This window comes from Colletes latitarsis, chromosome 1 (genome assembly GCF_051014445.1).
Source record: "Colletes latitarsis isolate SP2378_abdomen chromosome 1, iyColLati1, whole genome shotgun sequence".
NCBI lineage: Eukaryota > Metazoa > Arthropoda > Insecta > Hymenoptera > Colletidae > Colletes > Colletes latitarsis.
The window spans coordinates 41,390,278-41,416,273 of record NC_135134.1 but is presented as its reverse complement, the minus strand read 5'-3'; the positions used below and the strand labels follow the sequence as shown (position 1 = coordinate 41,416,273).

The following is a 25,996-nucleotide window of genomic DNA, read 5'->3' as shown; positions in this document are numbered from 1 at the left end:
TTAAAAACAAATTGATTTTCGATAAAAAATTAAAGTTACTGTCATATTTTGAAATGGAACAAATTCAACAGCTTACTACACGATGACGTTCGGATGACACTGAAGGAAAAATTGCCATGAATCGATTGTCACGATATTTAAAATAATTCGGTGATGGAACACTAAGGCCTCGTAGGTACAACAAACGTAAACAAATGAACGTAAACATTACGAATGCTTTATTAATAGCATAACATTTATTCAACTTCAGGACTTAACGCACAAAATAAAAGAAAAGTTTATACAAAACCAAACTAAAAACACGCATGTAATTAGTAATCAAATTAAATGTTCGAACTGCAGTCCATCTTCTGCAACGCAGTTCTATGTTTTATAATAAAGTTTTATGTGTAGCTTCAATTAGAGAACTTCTTTGTACATTTCTACACATTTTGTATAAATTTTGTAGTCCCATTAGTTTGTGTGTTAAGTTTTGAAGTCTTAGTGTTATGTATCGACGAATATGTAATTTCAAATATTGTGGCAATCGATTCATGGCAATTTTTCTTTCAATGTCACATACAATACTATGAAGTTAAAAATACCCAGTTCCATTTAAAAATATAACAATAACCTTAATTTTTTATCGAAAATAAATTTGTTTTTTAAGCAACTGAAATTTCTGAAATTTGATAGGAAACATTTTTTTTGTCAAATCATCGAAAGAGTTCGATGTCTTCACCCCGTATAATAGTATCATAGGACAGCCAATAAACTTTTATATTTTAAGGGACGATTACTCTGTGACACTTTCAAAAACTCGATTCTTTTTTTTCATTTTGTCGAAAATACATGTATTTAAGAATGCACTGTTAAAATTTTTAAGTAAACTATCGAATACTGTTCAAGTAATGTTTTCAAAAATTTAGTACTTACTTTTAGAAATTTCTAAAAGACACTAGCTATTATTTTCAATAAAAATCACAAGAAGTTTGATAATAGACGAAACAAATAAAATTATGTTTAATACTATCATAAGGGAATCAATAAATTTTTAGATTTTAAGAGTACCTCCTTAAGAAACACTGATGTAAGGTCTACGTAAACGATATTACTGGTCGAGAGTCAAGCTATTAAAGGGCCATTATGTTTGTACGTATGACAGCATGTTAATAGAATCTCATTAATCAAACGAAAAATAGTGTCCCGTCGAGCGGTTCGCTAAACGCAGAATCCAATTACGTGGGCAGAATTTATCGTCTAATCTTGAATCGCGTTCCGTGAATTCTGAGATCCAAGAGTTAATTATTCAATCATCCAACTATAGGAAAACGCGTCGCGTTAGCGCGAAATACAAAATATTGCTCCGAAAATACATGGTCGCGGCGTGGTTGGATCGTCGCATTTGTTTTTCCTCGTTTGTTGGGAACGCATTTACAAGACAAGATGAAGCGTCTGAAACACGAGACCCTTTAATCTTTCTCATTATGTTATAATAGAATCCCTTTGTGCCGTGATTATCTCTCGGATAGACTGACTCGTGTCGCGGCACGGCTGAACGCATGGCCACGCAATTTCATTTGCGAAGAATTCTGTATCTCCGCCTTCGACTATTCGCCCGCTCTTACCCGCGGTGACAGCGTTAATTCGAACATCGTGCGTGCGGCGGATCAGCGAAAGAGCAAAAGCAAAATAGGGTCTGACGTTTGAAGAGTTGCCCACAGGGTACGATTTCAAAACGGAAATTTGCAGAGACGCGCGAGCCTTTGCGTAGATTCACGTTTCCTCTGTAAGGGCTCGACAGACGTCTCGCGCGTAACAAACACGTGCAAACCGAATTCAAACAGCTGCAACTTACGACCAAGAAAATATACTGGTTACTAGGAAGCCCCAATTAACAATGGACCAGAGCTAAGTACATTGGAGCTAAGTAACTTAATTTCGATACGAATCGAACATAGAAATATTGCAAAGATTCGAGTCTAAATTCCTTGAGGCAACCGCGAATGCACCTTGGTATATACGTCGCGATCTTGGCGTGAAAACAGTAAAAGAAAAGAATGATTTAGCACAAAATACTTCGTCAGACTGAAGATACATTTAAACATTCGAGTAACTAATCTGCTGGATAGCATTCTACAAACAAGAAGACTCATACAACATCGCATATTGGACTTCCACGTCGTTTCTTCAAATAACACCATACACAACAGCTACGAAACTTCTTCAAAAGCAATACTTTTGCCCCTCGATTGAAATATTATAGCATCGAAGCAACATGTTTCATTTACAGATCGGAATAAAATCGGAAATCAAAGTGCGAAGCAAACACTACTGTAAAAACATATTAATGTTCTCGTTTTTAGACTCCAAAACAAGATTAAACGGATCCTTTGCTAAAATTTACAACTAATTAAGGATAATTAAGGGTCTAGATTACACTCGTACGACACAGCTCGCTTATAATTTTTTCTCTCGGTCTTCACACTTGTTAACCGAGAATATTCAGAACGTTATACGACTTCTAGCCTATAGTAAATCTTGTGTTATAATCATTTATACATTTATATTTTTTTTATAATATATAAATAATATTTACTGTTTATTACTAGTATTGATAGATTCGTTGAAAGGATTTCATTGTCGTACGACTTGTTTCGCTTCGTCTAACGACGTGAAATGAAAGATAAACAAATGAAAGTAACTCTGAGCAGGGTGTGGTGTGTACGGTGAATGTGGCAGTATTTCCAGTTTACCTTGTTGATAATATTGATGGTAATAGGCATGACAAATCTTATTCGAAAAGTATACATTCGAGGGAACTAATTGACCTTTACAGAATATACTTATTAAATTATGATATATAATATAATGAGATTTTTTTCAAAGGTGCACGGTAGAATACCACCTCAGTAGAAGATTAGAAGATAAATCTTATGTAAATTTCGTTAAGTAATTCCTAGCATGAATTATAGGAAGAAATTCCATTAGATACTCTACGTCGTTTGTATAGATTTTTTTCATCGTTATCCCTTATCCATCACCGACGTAGGTACAGCAAAACTCCATTTATCTGAACCCCAAACCCCAAACCCCTAACCCCTCGGGGAACAAACAGTTCATATAATAAGAGTTCCCTGATCTTTCCCACAACTTATCTATTTTTCGTATATAACCAAAGTTTACGTTCAGATAATCGATTTCCATCGTAAAATTTTCAAAAAATTAATTTTTTTCATTTCGAATTTTTCTAAAGAATTTAATTTCAGCATAATACCGAGCATTTTAATAGTTTTGTGACCATTGTAAAGGTAACTATCAAAATAGAGAACACAAAGTCTAACTAGATAATTGTTATACTTTGTTTAAACGTTAAATCTAGACTATATTCATATTAAATGGTAAAAATTTAATTCTCGATGACCGCTACGGCCACGATGGCTTTTAAGTTACCGCGATAGTAAATAAATAAGTAAAAAAGATTTTGCAGTTTTGGTGGCGTGGATATTCCATGCCAATTACCTTAACGATCAGAGGAGAATCGTTTTGTGTCTTGGAAATTGAATGTCACACGGCCTGTCCGCGAAAGTGTATGCTGGCACTTGAAATAATAAGCGGGTCCTTGTTAGCAACGATCCCTCTTCTCGACTCATCTGTCTCACGGGAATTTCATCCGTAGTCGATGCTTGGCCTCTTCTTCGGCGTCGGACCGTTTCACCGGCGTACGAATTTTCTACCTGTAGCGTCCGAGGAATCTGAGAAGGGTTCGAGACACCCCTTCAGGCTGCTAGTTCCATAACCAAGCTCTGGTTTCTTGCTTTCATTCATCCTGGAAAAAATTAGATGGGCGTACGAGTCGTCTAATTTTACCTGAAACTGATATTTTCATTTGCCTTTCTTCAACAATACGCGAAACAAGAACAAAAGAAATTAGAAAACACTCGTTCTACCAAAAACTATCGAACAACTAAACGATGTTGGATCGTGCATAAAGCATTACAATTTAAAAAAAAAGAAATAGAAATTGTGTAATTTATACAGGGTGTTCGGCCACCCCTGGAAAAAATTTTAATGAGAGATTTTAGAGGCTTAAATAAGACGAAAATCAAGAATATCAATTTCTTAATTGAGGCTTCCTTAAAGAATTATTAAAAAATTTCAAATCGTTCTGGAAAAATTATTTTCGGTTGCGGGGATCAATAACAGTCATTTTTGGTGCATACATATACCCCCGAAATCCTACCCACTTTTGAGAAAAAAATTCGAGAAGGTGTGAAATTTTTCGCCGAAGAAAAAAAATTCAAATCGTTTTAAAAAAATTATTTTCAGTTGCAGGGGTCAATTACAATCAGTTTTGGTCAATACACATACCCCCGAAATCCTACGCACTTTCGAGAAAAAAATTCATTACCGAAAATATAATTTCAGACCAGAAATGTCACTCAAAAATTTCGTGCATATCTTTAAAACGTCATAACTTCTGAACGGATTGAAGGATTTTCATGTTTAAAAAAGCAAATAACGCGTATTTCCGTGAAGAATATGTAGAAATTGTAACAATATTGAAAAAATTGTTCCTTGACCCCGTAAAGTGAGAAAAACCACATAAAAATGGTCCAATTTTCAAACAGCCATAACTCCTACAATAGTGAATATATTTCAATGAAACTTTTTTCTGAAGTAGAGCTCATAGGTACCTACAAAAAAGTATTGGACAAGTTTTTTGTAGGGCATCAAACAAAATTACTAAAAATGAAAAACGAATTTTTAAGAAAAATCGACAGGGAGCTACTTAAATTTTTCGGCGAAGAAAAAAAATTTCAAATTGTTCTGAAAAAATTATTTTTTGCTATAAGGGTCAATTACAATCATTTTTGGTGAATACATATACCCCCGAAATCCTAACCATTTTCGAGAAAAAAATTCGAGTAGGTGTGAAATTTTTCGGCGAAGAAAAAAAATTTCAAATCGTTCTGAAAAAATTATTTTTTGCTAGAAGGGTCAATTACAATCATTTTTGGTGAATAGACATACCCCTGAAATCCTACGTAGTTTTGAAAAAAAAAATTCTTTACTGTGCAGGCGAAATTTTAAAAGTTAGTAACTTTTTATCGAAGCCTCAATCAGCAAATTAGTATTCTTGATTTTCGTCTTACTTTGGCCTCTAGAACCTCCTATTAAAATTAAAAACACTCTGTATAACACACAGATTTAATGATTCGGTGTAATATACTGAATGTAATAATAATATTTTCATTATAATGTAATGTATAATATATACGTATAATAAAAATATTATATAATTTCTGTAATTAAACAATGCTCGGCTAATTAAATGGTCAAATTAAAATCCACAAATAAGAATGGGAATCCTGTTAATATAAATAAAGTGGAAATTGTAGTAAAGCTAACTCTTCCTTCGAACTGGCAACAATTCCGTGATAAAGGGATCGAAAAGAAGAAAGGAACCGTGAAAGTTTCGAAGTATAAATCCTTCCAGCGACACAGGACCACGAAATATTGTAATCGTTAAGTGGAAAATCTGATTCGGTGGGCACTGGTGAGAAGGTTTCTCGTTGAGGATTGATCAAAGACAGGATACCGTGGACGCCAGTCACTTCATCACTGGTAATCCACGATTAAAACCAAGAAGAGAATCGACGACTCCAAAATTTTCGAGAGACTCGAAACCTCTGTAATCTTCTCCCTCTTCCCTCCCGGGGGTTCTACCGATCTGTCACGGCCTCACACAAAAGTAGGTTAACCGGTCAGATTCCAGATAAAGGTCGCCAGGTGATACAACTGACAAGTACGAATGAATGAAATACAACGGCAGGTTCGGCCGTTTTTACCTGTTTCGATGTTCCTTTCTTCTCCCAGAGGGAAACGATAAACGAGTAGAAGCAAGTCATGTATCTCGGAACAATTCATTTATTTATGTCACGGTCCCTTTGGTAATGGCGCGGTTAGTTGAAATATTTTATACTTGTCGGCCAACATTGCGTTATTTTTATAACTTTGCGAACGGTAACGCGATTTGCAGAAAACAGTTCGAGTCTATTTGCAATACCATTCGATAGAACAAGCGATAAATTATGCGAAACGTTGGCTCACATTGTTTTACATTTTTTAATACGATCTCTGTCAAATTGTCTGAACAAATTCGCAAGTTGCAAACGAAATTTGTAACATTGATATTTAAAGTTAATGCTAAAAATTAATATTCAAAATTGTACGTATCATCGCTGCAAAACTATTAACGTCTACGTGCAGTTTTGTATTTCGTCATCAAAAAGTTGAACCATAATCTCGCACTTCTTTGAAGCTTTTAATCTTCTTCAAAAGAGATGATGGATTGGACACAGTGGCTTAAGCTCCTCCTCCACCTTCCAAAATAATTTATTATCTGAATCTTAATCGCGTCGAGCCGTTTTTTTATCCCTTGATAAATGTTGAACAATCATCGAAACTTTAATATTTCTATTTATAATTTCTATGGATCGGATTCTCAAAATCTCACATTCTTTTTACAAGTTTTTGTTAGCCATTCAGTAAAATATACTTTAGATACAGTATATCCTCTTTTTTAATTTAGTAAAAGTAAATAAATAACTAAATAAATTTCATTTGAACGTTTTGGTTAGCCCTTTTCATTCCATTTGATATTCTGCTGTATGCTTGTACTGGATCGTGCATGGGATGTCTCTTTTAAAAAGTAGCCATTTTATTTATAACCAATTCAGAATAAAAGACTGAAATGTAACCTACATCGTTATGGTTTTAAACTACTCAATTAAAAAAAAAATACTGGTATCTCTAGGTAAAAAGTGAAGTTTTAGTTGACAATGAAAGTAACAGACGATACCTTTAAGATTTAAAAAATAGTATTCACTCAAATTTTCACAATTTGAACTTACAGTAAGAAGCAGAATTGAACGTACACATGGACTTGAGCCACTTCTGGTACGTGTTTACAATAAAAATATTGTAAAAACGGTATATATTGAATTAATTTCTATTTTCATTTATGTAGTCTTAGAACTCATGTCTTGTTCTTGTTATTTCTATGACCTTACATGTGTATTTGTGTGACATAGTAACTACATGACTAGAAAATTTGATTTAAATGTACCATAAAATTATCAATGTTAACATGTTTTATTATGTTTGGAAAAATTATGCATTTAAAAATAGTATTCCAACTGTATCCTTGAAATTATCTGCGAATGCTAAGTCAACGGATATAACGGCTTTGTAAATAAAAACAAGCAAACCTATCTTTTTGTTGTGGACTGTACATTTTGTAAATAACCCTGTACAAAAAATCTAGCGATCACATCTGGCGATTTAGCCGCCCAGCTTGTAAGTCCTTGACAATCAATCTTTGTTTCTGGGAACAGATCCATTAAAATATCAGTGGTTGCGGAGAATAGCTTAAAGGTCGATGGAAAAATCATATTGTATAACATAATTAAATTTACTTCAATATTATGCACACGTTTTGTTCTAGTCCAAAATTTAATTTTTACTTTAAAAACGTAATTATGTAATCTTGGAAATTATAAACCATAACGACAAATTGAATACGCTTTAAACTAAGCTTTATTTGCCTAAACATATTTATGTTAAAAACAATATTTACCGAGTTGCTGAAGTAGATTCAATTGCGTGGTTTGTATTTTGGCGAAACAGGATTTATTTCAAGCATATTCCTTCATGACGTATTTATACGTATTTTTTTATATTTTTTCTAATTCCTTTCAGATCTATAATTAATTATTAAAAATTTTGTTACAGATGCTAATTGGTGAATATCTCCATTCGAAATATAGCAACACGGAATCTTCCAAAGTATTATGTGGTTACAATATACCTCCTTGGTTGTGGAGCGCATATGAGAAGGTAGGCTTGCGTATAATAAATTGTAAATTTTGTTAATTCCTAACTATATAAATGAAACTTAATACAAAAAAAAGTGCAACTCAGTACGTTATAACGAATGAACAGTATTGTTTTTTCATATTAAAATCCTTGTTGCTAACATATGCAGCACAAAGTAGAAATATAATAATTAAGAATAATTTATTCACTGAATAAATGGCTGTGTACACATAAGATATTTTGCGTTTTAAATTACGTTCTTGTTGTTTTAGATTGGAATCTTCGGTTTTGGAGCCATCGCGAATGTTTTATTCACGGATATAGCCAAGTATACCATCGGCCGTCTAAGACCCCATTTTATGGCGATCTGTATGCCTAATATAAATTGTAGTCTTATCGAGAACCAACACAGGTACATCGAAGATTATAGCTGTGCACCGAATACTTCATCCAGGATCCTAAAGGAGGTCAGGTAAAAATTATTTTTACACATGAGAAATATTAAGTGTCGCAAGTATCAAATTGTTTTTCTCTAACTCGAATCAAAATTAATGCACCTTTTGCAATAGAACTACTATAAGTCTAGCTTACCATAATTACACAGCATACAATAGAACACGTTTCTATCGACACGTTTCGTGCTGAAACTATTTTCAATGAACTTTCCGTTCGTGTCGCGTGGGTCGTTTGCGACCCACGCTATTGAGACTAACAGTTTTACTTACAACTAGATTAGTGTTTCTCAACGTGGGGCGTACGTCCCACGGGCGGGCAATTTTTATTATTTAGGGGACAATTAGAAAATTCCATTAAATTAACATCATCGAGGATACATGCAATACAAAATTTACAAATATTAAGGTAACTGGTATTGCTACAGTTGTTGCTGATCAGCACACACTATATACACACTATAATTTCCCATGGAAAGGTTTCAAACGAACACCCTGTATAATTCTTGCGTGAGATGACGAAATTTGTATTGCTTATGCTATGTGGTTGTAATCGTCTGCACTTTTTATTCTCCATTGAAGATCTTGGGTCGAGTATCTCAAGGATATAGCCCTTTTACGTATTTGAGTTCGCAAAACGTTAAATCGCGTGACGGTAACAATTGCAGACGCAATTGCGGAACGAGGAATGTAAAATTTAAATTAATAGAAGGGGAACGATTGCTTTCGTTATTTTTTGTTTGTTAATAGCGTCAATGGGATAAACGAATAGCGAAAGTTGGCAGTTCAAATACATCCTTTAAGCTCATATTTCATTGTGCAATTTTATTTATAAATATTACTTGATTGTCACACCAGTCCAAGGATATCCGACATTTTTTCAAATTATAGTGTAAATATTCAATAATTGGATGGAGTAGGTATTTGTATTCGTAATGTCAATTACGAATTAGTCTTCAAAAAATGTTGCAATCGTTAAAGTAATTAATGTGTTTTCTTAGTAAAATTCATTTGTTATTATTGTATGTCATCGATTAGGATGTACGGTATTGTCGCGATGAAAACGAAATCTTCGAGATCGTTCACATTTATGCAGTCATGGACATGAAATTTGATACCCTTTTGTCGACACTTTCTTCGGTCATTTTATACGTAGAAAAGGACACCAATGAGTTTAAGCGAAAGAAAAAGACAGACTCTGGATCGAGGCAGTCTCGGCCTCTTTACGGTAAACGAAAGAGAGAAAAAAAGGAACTGTGGGTCGAGGCAGTCAACGAAGTTTGCTCATATAACTTCAATACAATTTCATTTTTTTTTCAAGTTTTGATTCTTTATTTATGAAACGTTTACCACCATATTCGTACGATCTCTCTGATTAAAATAAGACCAAACATGACATAAATTGGATCATATTTAGTTAATTTAATAAGTGGAAGATAACGAGTTATGTATTATCACTTGCCAAATTACATATGTATGTCGTATTTGGTTTCAGTTTAATCAGAAATGTCTCATCGATATATTTGTAGCGTATGACATAGCCTAGTGTTGCGTCTCTTACACTCATTATCCGTTATCACGTCTAAAATTTATTATCTATTGAACAAGTAAATGTGATCCAAATTATATCGTGTTTAGTCTCGTTTTAATCAGAAGAATCCGACGAATATGATGATAAAATTTTCATTAACAAAAAATCAACGGTAAAAAAAGTTTTATTGTCACATTAGTATTGCTCGTCGACGTGGGGACTTATCTCACCGATTGTTTTTTTTCCTTAATCACTGGCGAGCCGCTCAATGACCCGTCGGCGTGTTAAGTAACTCGTCTGGCTGGTTCCGAAGAGGATTCCTCCTAGTAGTGGGGATAAAATTTTTGCACTTAACGCAGACACCATTTTCGCTTTTATAGAGACAACACTATACTATTAAGGAGGTATTCTGGAAAACGTCGTTTTTAAACGGTTCTTAAGATAAAAAATAATCAGTTTCTAATACGTTAACTAATATAATATCTTTAGAATTCATCTTTTTCATCTACTTGTATTTACTATTACTTATAATATTACGTGTTTGTTGATGTATATCATTTTAAATGGCTTCCACGAGTTGCGTTGTTGGGTTCATCTAAAATGAAACACTTAAAGGTAATTTTAGTATCTTTGAATATGATAATCTTTCGAGCCAGAATGAAATTGAAAATACATGTTTTATGAAAAAATATGTAAGAAATATAGAATAACGTTTTTCTCACTCTTTCGTTTTCGAGAAAATAGAGTTTGAAGATTTGCTTCGTACAATTTTGCCCAATTGCTTAGATCAATTGTCTAGATTTCTAGGCCAGCTAAGTCAACGTATACAAGATGCATTTGAAGACCTAAGGAATCAAAATGCATTACCTAGCGTGCACGCGTACATGATTAGACGAGTACAAATTTATATTTAATATGACGGGTGCATTGCCATGCACAAACAACATGCGATAAACATCTAATGGAACTTCTTCCAATAGCTCATGGAATTGATTACTTAAGAAATTGACATAAGATTGACCTGTTAATCTTTGATCAAGGGAAACAGTCCCGATTACATTATCATCGATTATCCTTGTCCAGTATATTTACACTGAATTGTTGTTTGTGTCTTGATTGAAGAACGGCACGTGGACTATCTTCGGTCCAACACTGAGTATTATTGATTATTCCGTCCCTGGGAAATCCATTAATTAATAAATAAAACAACGAATAGATAATGTTGATCGGCCATAAACATCTGCAGGAATCCAATATAAAGATTAAATCCGTCCTGTAAAGGACTCGTTTACTGCCACCTACTCAATTACAGTCGCTCTAACCTGTTTTATTTAAAATACTGTATAAGCGTTTCGAAGTTATAAACTACAAAATCTGACATACAATTATAAGTGTAATTAATACGATAAAGAAGTAGAACTTGATTTTTTACGAGTCGATACAATTATCTGAACCAGAGAATTTGTCTCTTTGCTTATTGAATGATCCACATACAACTTCGAACCATGTGTTGGCTACAGTCTTCTGCTGTTGGTTGAATATTACGTTTCTACAAACAAAACCTTTTTCAAAGCTTTCAATATTCAAAGCGCCATTGACTTGGTTCTATACATCTTGTTTTTCTTTATGCCTCGTACAATCATGACAGAAACGGCAATTAATAATCCTAAAACTACAAGAATCCTCGTTTCAATATTACTTGAATCAAAAAGCATTCGACTCTTTACTCTCGTATTTCTTTCGTTACGTCCTGTTCGACGCAATTTTTACGCATTATTATAAATTTAATGGTAAAATGGGTTTCAGTCGGTTGGTTATCGAAGTAAATGATTGTTTTAGATTATTTGCTCTGGTGTTCCGGTGCACTAATCCGATCGTGACTCGGATCCTCGGTGCATTAAATCGAACGGACGTTAAGTAGTGGTCTTGCGTCCGTGCTTTATTCGTAACGGAATTTCGTTGATTTTTTGCCGAGGCAGTACCTCGAGCCGGTTTTAACGGATACGAGCAAAAAGGGCCGCCGGTAGCAGCAAATGACAATGAGGAAAGGACTCGTGCAAAGGGCGATTCGCATGGACGGGATTCGATCGAAATCAAGGAGCTCCCTCGGCAACGGAAACACTATTATACGGACGAATTACCATGAACACACCCCTGTCATTGTTACTGTAGCTACAATGCCTCAGCATTAACCATTCGCGTTCGCATTTTTCACCCCCCGTCTTCGTTCAACACGCCCAGCGATCGTACTTCTCGAACGACATTCTAAAAAGACACTTAACGTAAATGACTTGGTCAACAAAGTAATTGTGTTCTCTTCCATATAAATTAAAGTCAAATTTTTCGCTGGTAATAAAAACTTTAATCACCGATCTCTCGTCCATTTTGTTTGATCGCATTTTATCGTCTTTCGGACATCTTCATAAATGTACAGAGTTGTCGGGGTTTAATTCGCGCGGCCATTTTCCTTTTAGACGATTCAACGTATTTATCGATCGACGGAAGACGCGATCTAGAATTAGAAGTTGTTAGTCTTTGCGTTTATTATCGAGCAACGAAACGATAACTGGGTCAGGCCTGAGTTAGATTAGTTTGGGATCATCGATCGACAACTGAAACGAAACTTTTCGATTGGCGATCTTTTGGTAGGCTTGATTCGATTTAGCAAAATTGTGACAGTAAAAATATCAACTTTATCTTTTCATATAACTTTCAGTCCACTATCCTTCTCAATCTGTCTTGTACAGAGAAATTACTAGTTCTTAGCGATATTGGAGATAGGTGTTGCTAAGACGGAGTTGAAATACAAAATTATCTAATATTTTTTTCAAAAACGAATTTTCCAAACATCTGGAAACACTACAGGACCCTTTCGCGATTATTTTATAAAATTGAACGTAAATGCACACTTTCTTCTTGTCTAATATAAAAATGCTATCGAATATGCAGACCTAGTCGAGGATAAAGTTGATTTTGGAACCAAAAATTGTCTAGAATTGAAATTGAAAAAGATCTACAGTATTCTGATGTTCTTGCCTGTCTTCGTCTTGAACGTAAAGAAACCAGGATTTTCTTGGGAATATTGTATAGGAAGGATCCACGAGCTCCATTAAACTGTTAAAAGTAGTTTATGAAAAAAAGATTAAGAGCCACTGTTCTGCAGACACATGGGTTCAGTTTTTTCCTTGAGAAGGAAGTAACATGTAGCGCGTTGTAAAGTATCATAAAATAATGTTACGGGGAGCCTTGGGAGTGGGTGTTCTGCTCGTGAATGTCCGTATCGTAATATCTGAGAAAAAGTATGCACTCTGAGCGGTTAGAATACTCTTTCTAGCGAGTTCTTACTCGTTTGAAGTGTTGAGACAAGTCTCACCATTTAAATCCAACAAATTACTTCGCGTAAAGTTTTACACATTTTTACAATAATAATGCTACATCAAATCTCGATAAATATCTAGATGAAATTGATGAACGAAGAAAATTCAAAATATTAAAGTACTGTATTGATCAGAAACACAAAAGACAATTTCTAAGTTAACTAGCATAATAACTTTAGCATTATTGTTTTCGTTACTAAAACAATGTCCACTTATTACATATACTTTTCAAGCGATAAATAAGAATGGTGGATGTATAAAGCGTTTATTCGATTGACACGTAAAAATTTGAATATTTTTTAATATATTTTCATCGAATAACATCCGTTACCGTATAAAACTAAAATATATATTGCGTTTAATCAAGTGTCGCGGAGCGTATGGCCCGATCTCCCCTATCCGTCTTTATGGAACGAAGATTATTCGCGGTGGCGGGCAGGGATTATTCTTTTCTTCGTTGTCTGTCATGAAAGAAGTAGCAGAACGTTATCGTTGCAAGTTGTAAAAGGAAGGATCATTTCCTCACCGGTAGCTCATTTAATGGACGCTCACTCGAGCGTATCACGGGTCATCCGCCCTTCGCGTAAGCAGGGACAAGTTTTATGTATAGAAAGATTTGAGGAATCGACGATAAAAGCTCACAGAGACAGTCATTCATACGACTCACCCTCTGGTTTCTGGTTCGTCAAAAAGGGGACTCGTGCAGCAGCGTTTCCCAATCTTCCTGACTTCTCTGTCTACTAAGACTGTGGTAGCCTCTTTCAATTATACGTTCCGCGAATCGCTTCAATTGGTATCAGTTAAGATTATGATTTCCGGAAAGCAATGCAACGTTTAGATTTCGTTCCATCGTTGAATACTTCGAACTTCGATAAAAATGGTTATTGGAAATCAGATCTTTGTCTCGCGAGATTTCCTATCAGCAGCTAATGGATTAAACGTATCGTTCGTCGTACTAGGAAATTATACTGTGAGCATAAACATTGATTTACGAATAAATCTTATCCTTATTGGGCGCGTTTTTACCATTACGAAATAAGTTTACCATTTGTTAACGTTACAAAATAAGTTGTATTCCATACTCCAGAAGTTTGGATACAATTGTGGTGAAAATGAAAGTCGAAGAACGAATTTAATTTGTTGATTTGGACATCTTTTTAGTAAAGAAAACAATAATGCTAAAGAATTATATTAATCCCGGTAGTTGACTTAGAAATTGTATTTTGTGTCTCTGATCAGTCCACAGTTTTAATGCATTTTTGGACAACTTAACTAAACAGATATTTCATCCACAAATTTTCAGTACCGCATCCATGCGTAAAATTTAATTTATATCTGCACGTTACAGTTATATAATGTTTCTTATACAACAGCAAATCCAACGACCTGTAATATGTGGGTCAACTTAGGTTATTCAGGGGCAATATCGTCCAATGACCGTAAGGTCCGAGCTAAGTTGAATGCTATGTTTCTTGAGTGCTAGCTAGGGAGACGAAGCAATACACGGTTTAAATCAAGTTCATCCAATCTGACGGCTTTCGATTTCCTTTTGTAAAGTAACTCGAAAGTCAAAATTTACAAAATTCACCGGACAATATGAAAGTTCGAATGCGTGTGGACAATTTCTCGAGGAAATACTTTCAATTGGATAGAACAGTGTTGTCTGTGTCAGTGACTCTTAACCTTAACCTAACCCGGACTCTAAAGGGGTCATAGATAGATTAGACGGTGGTTCGCGAACTTGCACATAAAAATTTAAAATATTCATTTTCCTTCCATACGTTATGCTTAAAAGTATCAACTTTATGTTTTCAATGTTTCGACATTATGATAGTTATTAGACTAAAATAAATCTTTCGATTCAATGTCCTCAACTTACTACTTTACTAACTAAGCTGCTGATATAGAAGAGGAGCGTAGAGAGTTGAAATAAAAAATTCTCTAACAATGTTCTTTTTAAGTAACAAACTTTGTAAAGCTGATCGTGGATCCACGATCCTTTCCTGTCTAATATAAAAATTCTAAAAAGATGCAGACCTAGGCGAGGATAAATTCGTCGATCTTAGAACCAAAAATTCTCTAGAATTAAAACTAAAAGTCTCGGAGGATTCTGGCGTCTCTTATACACTTATGCTTGTTTTGTTTGATGCATTATATTTGAACAAGTTAGAGTTTTCAGCATTGATTTAACTAATATTTAATAACGATATTTTGAGGAACATTGCATAAAAAGTATTCATAAGAAAAACTATTTAAACGATAAACCTAATGACAAGAAATACACTTAGTGGAACAATGAATGATCACGGAATGTGTAAATATATTTTGCCGATCAATTGTTTTTATTTAAACAAGAATGTAACTTAAAACAGAAATTGTCATTGCAATAATGGAACTTGTTATAAACTTATAAACATGAATGATATTTACTTCGAATAAGATATTGTAATTGTTATGGATCACGTTACTATGACGTACGTATGCACGAAACATCTACTTATTTAAAGTAAAATTGTCACGTCCTGCTGTTCCACAAACAACTCCATTTCCTCGTTTTGTTTGGTTGTCCTATCAACAACCGATCTCCATACGTCTACATACCCAGAGATACATTAATAACATTAAACATATTATTATACAACAATATATTTAAAAGGAAACTCCGGATATATCTCCTATGGATTTTTATTTTTCGAAATAAACTATCTTTTATATCGATTTTTATCTTTTGGAGATAAGATATGAGCGATTTGTTGTGTAGGAAATACCAATTAATAGTAGTCAAGAGTTCCGGGAACGCATAATATATTCATGTACATACATAATAGCATAAATCAGAACGCTTTAATTGAGACGTCAACTAAAAGTCTAATACAAAGAGCGAAACTCTGTAGCGCGGAAGATGGATTACAGTTTGAAAATAAGTTTTAACATAATTTATGATACTTACAGATTTCGTTCGTGCGTAACATTTACGATTTACGATAAATTTCATTATTACAATTACAAATACAGGTATTATTTATATTGATCAAATTTAAAGTTTTTGAAAGTTCGTCGCAAAGTTATACTCCATCACCTAAATAATATATGGTACCGCTAAAAAAAAAATCAAGGCGACAAGGTTATTTTAATTTTTTAATATGTAAATACGTGGTTGGAGTATTTGGAAGTTATAGTTCTACGTTAACTTTAAGAAAACAAACTCCAGAAAATTTATTCGCCTCATTAATGCTACGATTTTTTAAGAATATTTTAACGTTTAGACTGTTTAGGATGTTCCAATTCGACTAATTGCAGTACTTAAGATTAAGTGTAATTGTAACTAATTATAGAGGTAGAAGTAGAAAAAAACTGCGAACAGCGAACCTATAATTATTTCGACCACTGTATACAGGGTGTTCGGCCACCCCTGGGAAAAATTTTAATGGGAGATTCTAGAGGCCAAAATAACACGAAAATCAAGAATACCAATTTGTTGATGGAGACTTCGTTAAAAAGTTATTAACAATTAAATTCAAAAATTTCAAATCGTTCTGGAAAAATTATTTTCGGTTGCGGAGGTCAATTACAATCATTTTCGGTGAATACACATATCTTCGAAATCTTACGCACTTCTGCGAAAAAAATTCCTTACCGAAAATCTAATTAGGTGCCTTTCGACGAAAAAAAAAAATTTCAAATCGTTCTGGAAAAATTATTTTCGGTTGCGAGGGTCAAGTATGATCATTTTTAGTGAATAAATATACCCCCGAAATCTTGCACATTTTCGAGAAAAAAATTCGAGAAGGTGTAAAATTTTTCGACGGAAAAGAAAGTTTTCAAATCATTCTAAAAAAATTATTTTCGGTTGCGGGGTTCAATTACAATCATTTTTGGTGAATAGACATATCCCCGAAATCTTGCGCATTTTCGAGAAAAAAATTCAGTACTAGCGGAACTTTAAACGTTAATAACTGTTTAACGAAGCCTCCATCAACAAATTGCTATTCTTTATTTTCGTCTTATTTTGGCCTCTAGAATCCCCCATTAAAATTTTTCCCAAGGGTGACTGAACACCCTGTATATTTGCTAGGCGCTCACGATGCATTCGTAAAAAATATTCAGCGCCGGTGGGTTTAAAGAACGCGGTTTGGCAAATATTGCTACGAGGAAGGTAGACAGGGGGGTAAAAAAGAGAAAAGAGTAAACACAAAGGGAAGGCAGATAACGTCCGATTAAAGCTGCAGTTTCTTTGATGCCCAATTACTCTCGCAGATAGAAGTCCTCAGTCCACTCCGCCTCTTGGTTTTTTCTACGGTTTAGTTTTTCCTTTTTCTCGCGTTGCGATCGAAGGAACCTCCGCCAAATCTTTACGATCCACGCCGGAGGGTATGCAGTCGCGTCCCGCGATTGTAATCACCACGGAACACGCCCCGAAATTAATCGTGATAAAATTAATAGGGTCCTATTACGGGACGCGTGTATACGGATGACGGTACCGAGTTAAGATGGGAAAGAGTAAAAAATAAAATATAAATAAAATGAAAATTTTGTATGAACGATCGACGAATGAGATTTATTTGACACAAGACAATTTATAACGTTGATCGTTTCAGATTATCCTTTCCCTCCGGACACTCGTCTTTCTCTGCCTACACCATGATCTATCTTGCGGTAAGTTCCACTTTTCATTATATAAATCTCATCAACGATTACAGCTAGGGACAAAATGATCATTCACTTAAATATTATTACCGATTGGATCGTATATTTTTCCTTGCAAAAAGCATTTGATCACATTACGTCGTAAATATATGTCTTCTTGCTTTAAATAAACACTCGGTGATGTTTATAGAAACTTTTTCCTAGGGTGGACGAAATTTCTATGAGAACGGTTTTTAATAAAAATGGCAGAGAATTTGAATAATATTTTTTAAATCCCAAGAAATAATTAAGGAATAATAGAAACAACCAACGTTGAGGATTTTTAAAAATTGTTCGATTTCTCTTATAAAGAAATATTAAAATTGAATGCACCGAAGAGTGACAAAATCTGTGCAAAAACAATCTTTTGTTCAAGTAATTTTTACTATGTTTGTCGCATAATTGTAGAAAATGATGTATGCAAATACAAGATCTATTAACCTTGTGTGCTATTTCTTTCTGAATAGTACTTATATTATTCAGAAAAATGCACAGACTGTTAAAAGAAATATATAACGAACTTTTTAACGTAAATGTAAATTAGTTTTTATCAACGCCACTACGATTATGTATGTACGCTAATAATAAATGTAGTTTGCTTCTTATGAGGTATAAATAATATAAAATTGTACCTCAACGAGTATGGAATTCACTCTATTTATTTTATCTATTACCTAGGATCGATTTTAACGAATTTTTTGTTAGTTCTTCTGGGTATAGTAACTTATAATACCAATATTGTAATATACAGAGTGTTCGGCCACCCCTGGGAAAAATTTTAATGGCACATTCTAGAGGCGAAAATAAGACGAAAATCAAGGATACTAATTTGTTGATTGAGGCATCGTTAAAAAGTTATAGAAACATTTCCAGCCACATAGTATATTTTCGGTAAAGAATTTTTTCCCCGAAAGTACGTAGGATTTCGGAGGTATGTGTATTGACCAAAAATGATTGTAATTGACCCCCGCAACGGAAAATAATTTTTTTAGAATGATTTGAAAATTTTTTTTTTCGCCGACAATTTTAGGCACCTACCCCCTGTCGATTTTTCTGAAAAACTCGTTTTTAATTTTTAATAAATTCGTTTGAGGCTTTACAGAAAAGTTGTCTAATACTTTTTTGTAGGTATCCATGGGCTCTACTTCAGAAAAAAGTTTCATTAAAATATATTCACTATTGTAGGAGTTATGGTTGTTTGAAAATTGGACCATTTTTATGTGGTTTTTCTCACTTTACGGGGTCAAGAAACAATTTTTTCAATATTGTTACAATTTCTACATATTCTTCACTAAAATACGCGTTATTTGCTTTTTTAAACATGAAAATCCTTCAATCCGTTCAGAAGTTATGACGTTTTAAAGATTCGCATGAAAATTCGGGCAGACATTTCTGGCCTCACATTAGATTTTCGGTAAGGAATTTTTTTCTCGGAAGTGGGTAGGATTTTGGGGTTATGTGTATTCACCAAAAATGATTGTAATTGATCCCCGCAACTAAAAATAATTTTTCTAGAACGATTTAAAATTTTTTTTTTTCACTGAAATATTTAGGCATCAATTCGAATTTTTTTCTCGAAACTGAGTAGGATTTCGGGGGTATATCTATTCACAAAAAATAATTGTAATTGATCCCCTTAGCTAAAAATAATTTTTCCAGAACGATTTGAAATTTTTTTTTTTCGCCGACAATTTTAGGCACCTACCCCCTGTCGATTATTTTTAAAAACTGGTTTTTGATTTTTAGTAATTTTGTTTGATACCCCATAGAAAAATTGTCTAATACTTTTTTATAGGTACCCACGAGCTCTACTTCAGAAAAAAGTTCCATTGAAATATATTCACTATCGTAGGACTTATGGCTGTTTGAAAATTGGACCATTTTTATGGGGTTTTTCTCATTTTAGGGGGTCAAGGAACAACTTTTCGAATATTTTTAGAATTTCTACATATTCTACACTAAAATACGCGTTATTTGCTTTTTTAAACATGAAAATCCTTCAATCCGTTCAGAAGTTATGACGTGTTAAAGATATGCACGAAATTTGGGAGTGGCATTTCTGGCCTCACATTAGATTTTCGGTAAGGAATTTTTTTCTCGAAAGTGTGTAGGATTTCGGGGGTATGCGTATTGACTAAAACTGATTGTAATTAACCCCTACATGCAAAAATAATTTTTCCAGAACGATTTGAAATTTTTTAATAATTCTTTAACAAAGCCTTAATCAAGAAATTGATATTGTTGATTTTCGTCTTATTTTGGGACAATCTCCCATTAAAATTGTTCCCAGGGGTGGCCGAACACCCTGTATATCGATATTATTTATCGACAGATTATATCAGAAAGAATTTCATCATTTTAGTTCTTATTATAACCAAAATGTCAAATGGCTGGACAGAATTTATCACTATGGAACTAGAAAAGTTAATTCTCAAGTTGAGATGTTGAAGGAAATAAATACAAAACTAAGTATCGAAACAAATTTTAAGTTATGTAGTTTACAATAGTCTAAAATCAAGACCAGTGTTACAGTTTACAGTTTCACCGTTTTTAACTGTTCTTGTGATTTTAGAAAACAAATCCTAAACAACGTCGCTTATTTCCTGCATGATTTTTTAAACATTTTACCGATTGTACGAGCTGTTTTTATTATATTAATTCGTTGTGATCTTTTAGTTGTACTTACAGCTGAGGATAACATGGAAAGGTAGCAAGTTAGTAAAACATTTCCTTCAATCTCTATGCCTGCTTATGGCCTGGTTCACCGCATTGTCACGAGTTTCTGATTATAAACATCATTGGAGCGACGTCCTGGCCGGCACGGCCCTTGGTACCATCGTGGCACTAGTCGTGGTAAGCATTATTCCCCTTAACTATCCCATTGTGCGATTATAAACTACATGCGGTCATAAATATGAAATACGCGATGCGTCGAGTTCGAATTTTCACGATCCCTACCGACAGTATTAAACATGTGGACATATGGGTCAAACGATATAATGTCACGTGGACGGTATTCCACTATAAAAATTAGTAGCTATAGTAGTTTATAATTTATACGATGCACTAGCTTCTAATTAAACGCAACAATCAACTGATATTCTTAGCTGTGCGGTAGCGACTGGAATATGACGAAACCCGATCGTTGTTTGTTTTATTCTTACTATTGTTTAAGTGAAGTAACGATCGCATAACATTTCAAAACCTTAAAGATTTCAACATACAATTTAAAAATACCTAGTATGTATTTTTGATCGTTAACTTTCTTTCTGAGGCAACCGTGAATTTAATACACTTTCTCAGTTAACGATACGAACTGAGCGTTTCACTTTCGAAAGCCTAAACAAGACAGTGAGTCGAAGCATTCTTTAGAGTCATTAACATCCAAAACGCGAACAAAATGTAGCTAGATAGAATTTTTCCAAGTGACAATATAAAATAAAATAAATAAGAAAAGAAAAATATTTATACGTGTTGCCATACCATTAGTTAATAGTTCAAATCATTTAACGCGTTCTCTGTCAGACTAAACCCCTCAAATTGTCCGCGAAAACGAAACTGTTTTTAGACAATTGGAAACTAGCATACCCATAGGAGTGCTATATAGATTTATTTTCTTTAAGTTGTCGAAGGAAATAAATTTGGATAGGATTTGTGAATTTTAACAAGATTACAAAAACAAGTACTAAAATGTATGTAAGACGATACCCTACAAACGAGCCGCTAAACGAGCCAACATACAATATAAGATAACAGTCTAAGCCGTTCGCGACAGGTTCAAGATGACAAGTTGTCAGTTGTCGTCCTGCCTCGGTCGAGATAAGATGTATAGAAATACAGGGTGTTCGGCCACCCATGGGAAAAATTTTAATGGTAGATTCTAGAGGCCAAAATAAGACGAAAATCAAGAATACCAATTTATTGATCGAGGCTTCGTTAAAAAGTTATTAACCTTTAAAGTTCCGCCTGTAGATAGGCAACCTGCATACAGCTTCGTGCGAGCAGTAGTGGTTCTCACTCAGCATGAAAAACTCTACTTAGTGACGTATCGACAACCTCGCAGTTTTCTAAATGAGAACCACTATCACGCGTACGCAGCTGTTCCCAGATTAGTGTTCTACAGACGGAACTTTAAACGTTAATAACTTTTTAACGAAGCCTCGATCAACAAATTGGTATTCTTCAGTTTCGTCTTATTTAGGCCTCTAGAATCTCCCATTAAAAATTTTTCCAGAGGCGGTCGAACACCCTGTATAGCCTGTTATCTTTACAAGGTCTTGTTCATTAATCCTTTATATGAACAACTGGCAATACCAATTGCAATTTTGTGACGTGAACTTCTAAAAATAAAAAAACTATTCCTTCTCCCACAAAAATGTATAAATACCTCATTTAAATTCTATTCATATATTTCTTAAATTAAATTTGTGTTGTTCTCTCCTTAAGCACCCGGCTATCCCAACCTTACAGAATTTTAGGCTACGTGGTTTATAAAGGTCTAAAATCGAAATTTTAATCTTGCAGAATATTGCACGTTTTCGACCCGGCAGCGTACGATTTAAAGCGATATTCGTCGTGTATTTTAAAATAATGCGATTTTAATATGCATGGGAGGCTGAGAGGTTTCGAAATTGTTTGTAGGCGAACTGCGTGGCGGACCTGTTCAAGGAGCGGAGACATTCCTTAACGGAGGAGAAGCATCGCGCGGCCGATTACGAAACAGGAGGCGGTACACAGGTGAATAATGGCACTAGTAATCGCAACTGTTGACCTAACGAGCTCGCTCTTCGCTTGCTGACCACAACAAGGCCGTGACTGTCTTCTAGTTGTCTCTGGGAAGCTAGTCCGATCTCAGGGACCAAAACGCTGGGCGTCTGGAACCGAGCATATAATGGCGTCCCAGCTCTTCGCAAATTTTTCAATCCGACAAGCAAACTGCCTTACGCTGGGGACCGGCGCGGCGCGTCGCGTCGCGTGCCGATCATCATCACCCTCATCATTACTATCATCTACGTTGTCGTCGTCATCGGGGAGATTCCATGCATCAATTTCTGTAAAAGTTCCCGTGCAAAATGTCGCGCGATTGTTTGTCACAGTGCTTTCTTTGTTATGTTCGGGTTAAGCTTTTTGGTGGTCAGCTTAACGTTTGTCACTGCTGGTGGAAGGAATCTGTAGCGAGGAGCGACTATTATTTGTGGTTGCATCGTCTTAGCCTGAGGCGTCGATGCCCTCTATTCTTATATTTCGTACAAGTCTGTTAAATCGGCAAATTTCATTTGCAACTGATTTTATTTTTACACGTTACTCAAGAAAGTTAAGTAAAACTTCGCAAAACGGACTTTCTAAACGATTTCGATAATTCTGATATATACAGAGGGCGCAAGTTTACTCTTCGTTTTCAGGATGTAATTATTATGAATATTGTCTTATAAACAGATCACGACCAATTCAGATCGTTACTTTATAATTCCGTGCTTATTACTGAAACGTTCTTAACAACAGACAATCCAATCTGACGACGTAAATTCGTGCTATAATTCAAGATTTCTAATAATTATATCTCGAGGCTTTTTGCAGCAGAACACTCAAAAATATGTATATTCCCTCCAAGATATATCGAAACTCTGGAAATCGATGAGAACGTTCGTGCAGTTTTACCAAACGTAAGGACAATGGCGGAAAGAGGCCATTTTTGGCATTTGTCGAAAAAGAAAAATTTTTCCATTGAGTGCATCCACGCATCTTGAGGAACCCGGAAATAGTTGTTTTACTAAATAACTGAAAAGTTGTATAAATTTAATATAGGAATTCATGGGGAACACAACTTATCTATTTAATATTTTATTCGAATGATGTAAGAAATCTGCAGGTAAATTAGTGAAAGGTTGACGACGATCAAACTCAAGCAACCATAAAATTGTTGCAATTACTATACCCTCAGAAGAAAAAACTTGTGAGGTATCACGAGGGGTAAGGGGGTATTTACTGAACGTCATACATGGATTGGATTAACACAGCTGGACATTAGTTCGACCTATAACGACGTCTGTGTACGCCTGACTTTGTGGTTGTGTATTGAGAATGAACTAGCGTTTCTGAAACGAAATGGCGCGCCCACCGATAAACGTTTTCTGTAGGTCTTGCTTAACCGCCGACGCATAGTGAAACATTTGCATGTCGAACGCGTTAAAAAACACATGATGTTTCTTGGAAATTTATTTTGCGTATATCAAGTTAGTGATTCAACGCTAATAAAATGTAAATCTATGATAACGTTGAATATCTCCAACTTGATATTTCGCGAAGTGAATGTTCAAGAATCAAAGCGAAGGATTTAGGACTAACAAAAATTAATACTTTTTTTACTCAGAATTTACGCGTGTTCCCATTACATTTCAATTAAATAACTATTGTTTCCTGATTCCTTAGGATCTACAGATGTACGTTATTTAGAAACTTTCTTTTTCGACGAACGCCATAAACCGTTATTCTTTTGATATTGTTCTTTTTGATTGATTCGTATGATATACAGAAGCAGCCAGAAGTTTAGGTTCTAATTGTACGTACGAAAAGCGACTATCATTTTAGCGGAACAACGTCGAAGCGATACTATTGTATAGGTAAACCCGTGTTTAAAGTTTTTTCCGACGAAGATATATTTATTTCTTGTTGAACATTATTTATTTTTACACTAAACTTTAAGCAGCGCATAGATATTTTGTTACCCTTGGCGGTAGGTACTGCTCGTTGTGTATAAAGTTGTATCTTCTAAAAACTACACGCGGTACGTTGGATTTATTCTTGTACTATGTATATTTTAACGTGTACTCTCTTATTGACCTTTGGTGCTATCGATCGCTCGATCCTATTACGCTAAAATTGGTTACCTCGAAACGTGTACTTTTAATAAGATATCAGACGCTGTGTCTGTTGTCCGATTGATTTCACTTCAAAAAACATGCCTAGTGTAACGAAAACTTATTACGGATATTTAAGGCGTAACAATTTGTCATTGCGATTTATTGGTATATTTGCACAATGTTATCGGAATGTTCGTAAGGAGAGGTCTTTCGTGACATCGAGATTTACGTTTACTTTAATCTCGTGTCATATATCGAGCAATGTAACTGTTACTAGTAAATCTTTTAACGCAATAAGTTAATGGTTCGAAACGAACGTATAATACAAAGTATTACATTGTTATTTAAGCAATTAGTACACCCTCGGAAAACATATAATCTTATTGAATTTATAACTAAATTATAATACCATTATAAAATGTATATATATACATATATATATATATATATATTTCTAGACTCCAAAAGTATAGATCATTATATTATAATACATTTATTGGGCGTTAAATCTCGTCCTTCCCAATTGATTTTTTATTCAATTTTTTACATAATTGATATAGCAAGCGTACTAGGTATGCACGATGTAATTCTATACAATATTGATAGTGTAGATAGTACCTATAATGACGAATAAAAGTATAAACATGTAATGTTATACTAATGTTGTAACAGGTAATGACATATGTATATTATTTATATTCTTTATAACAACGTACTGAGAACATTTGTAGACGGATTGTAATGTATATAGTTCTGCATTCTGATACAACTTTTTATCTTAATCGCGCTTTAGTCGCCTTAAAGAACTTGTTAAGTTACAGACTAGAAATTCTCCATTTTTTAGTGATCCTGTGCGAACAAGTTTAAGTAAACTTCTAAAGGTGTTATCTAGAAAGTTGAGCTTAAAAGTCCAAGTAAAACACCGCACTGCTTGGAATTAATCTGATGTATATTCAGTAATAATAATAATAATGAACGAAACCAAATGAAAGTTTTTAGTGGTAGATTCAAGGCTCTACCTATATTATTGACCGCCTAGGTGCAAAAACAATATCGGCGTTATTAATATGAAACTATTTAATTAAGAATTTGATACGCAGTATTTTATATCCACGTATACCTGCATAACTTTAAATAGTTATGCAAAAAAAGTTTCGTTTTTATCAAATAAAACATAGATAATCCTATACTTATTCAGCAATAAAAACCTTATTCTTATCTTTAATGTCT

General features: G+C 34.3%; 1 protein-coding gene across 3 annotated transcripts in view; it reads left to right on the top strand.

Annotated features, from left to right (window-relative positions):
• Window positions 1-25,996, top strand: part of Wun (wunen) — a 51,536-nt gene that overhangs the window by 20,743 nt on the left and 4,797 nt on the right. For all 3 annotated transcript variants that reach the window (XM_076770153.1, XM_076770143.1, XM_076770133.1), the window contains exons 3-7: window positions 7,777-7,881; window positions 8,133-8,332; window positions 17,819-17,876; window positions 20,583-20,759; window positions 22,548-22,643. In XM_076770153.1, coding sequence (XP_076626268.1) covers window positions 7,777-7,881; window positions 8,133-8,332; window positions 17,819-17,876; window positions 20,583-20,759; window positions 22,548-22,643 — 636 coding nt within the window. The remainder of the gene's footprint in view (window positions 1-7,776; window positions 7,882-8,132; window positions 8,333-17,818; window positions 17,877-20,582; window positions 20,760-22,547; window positions 22,644-25,996) is intronic.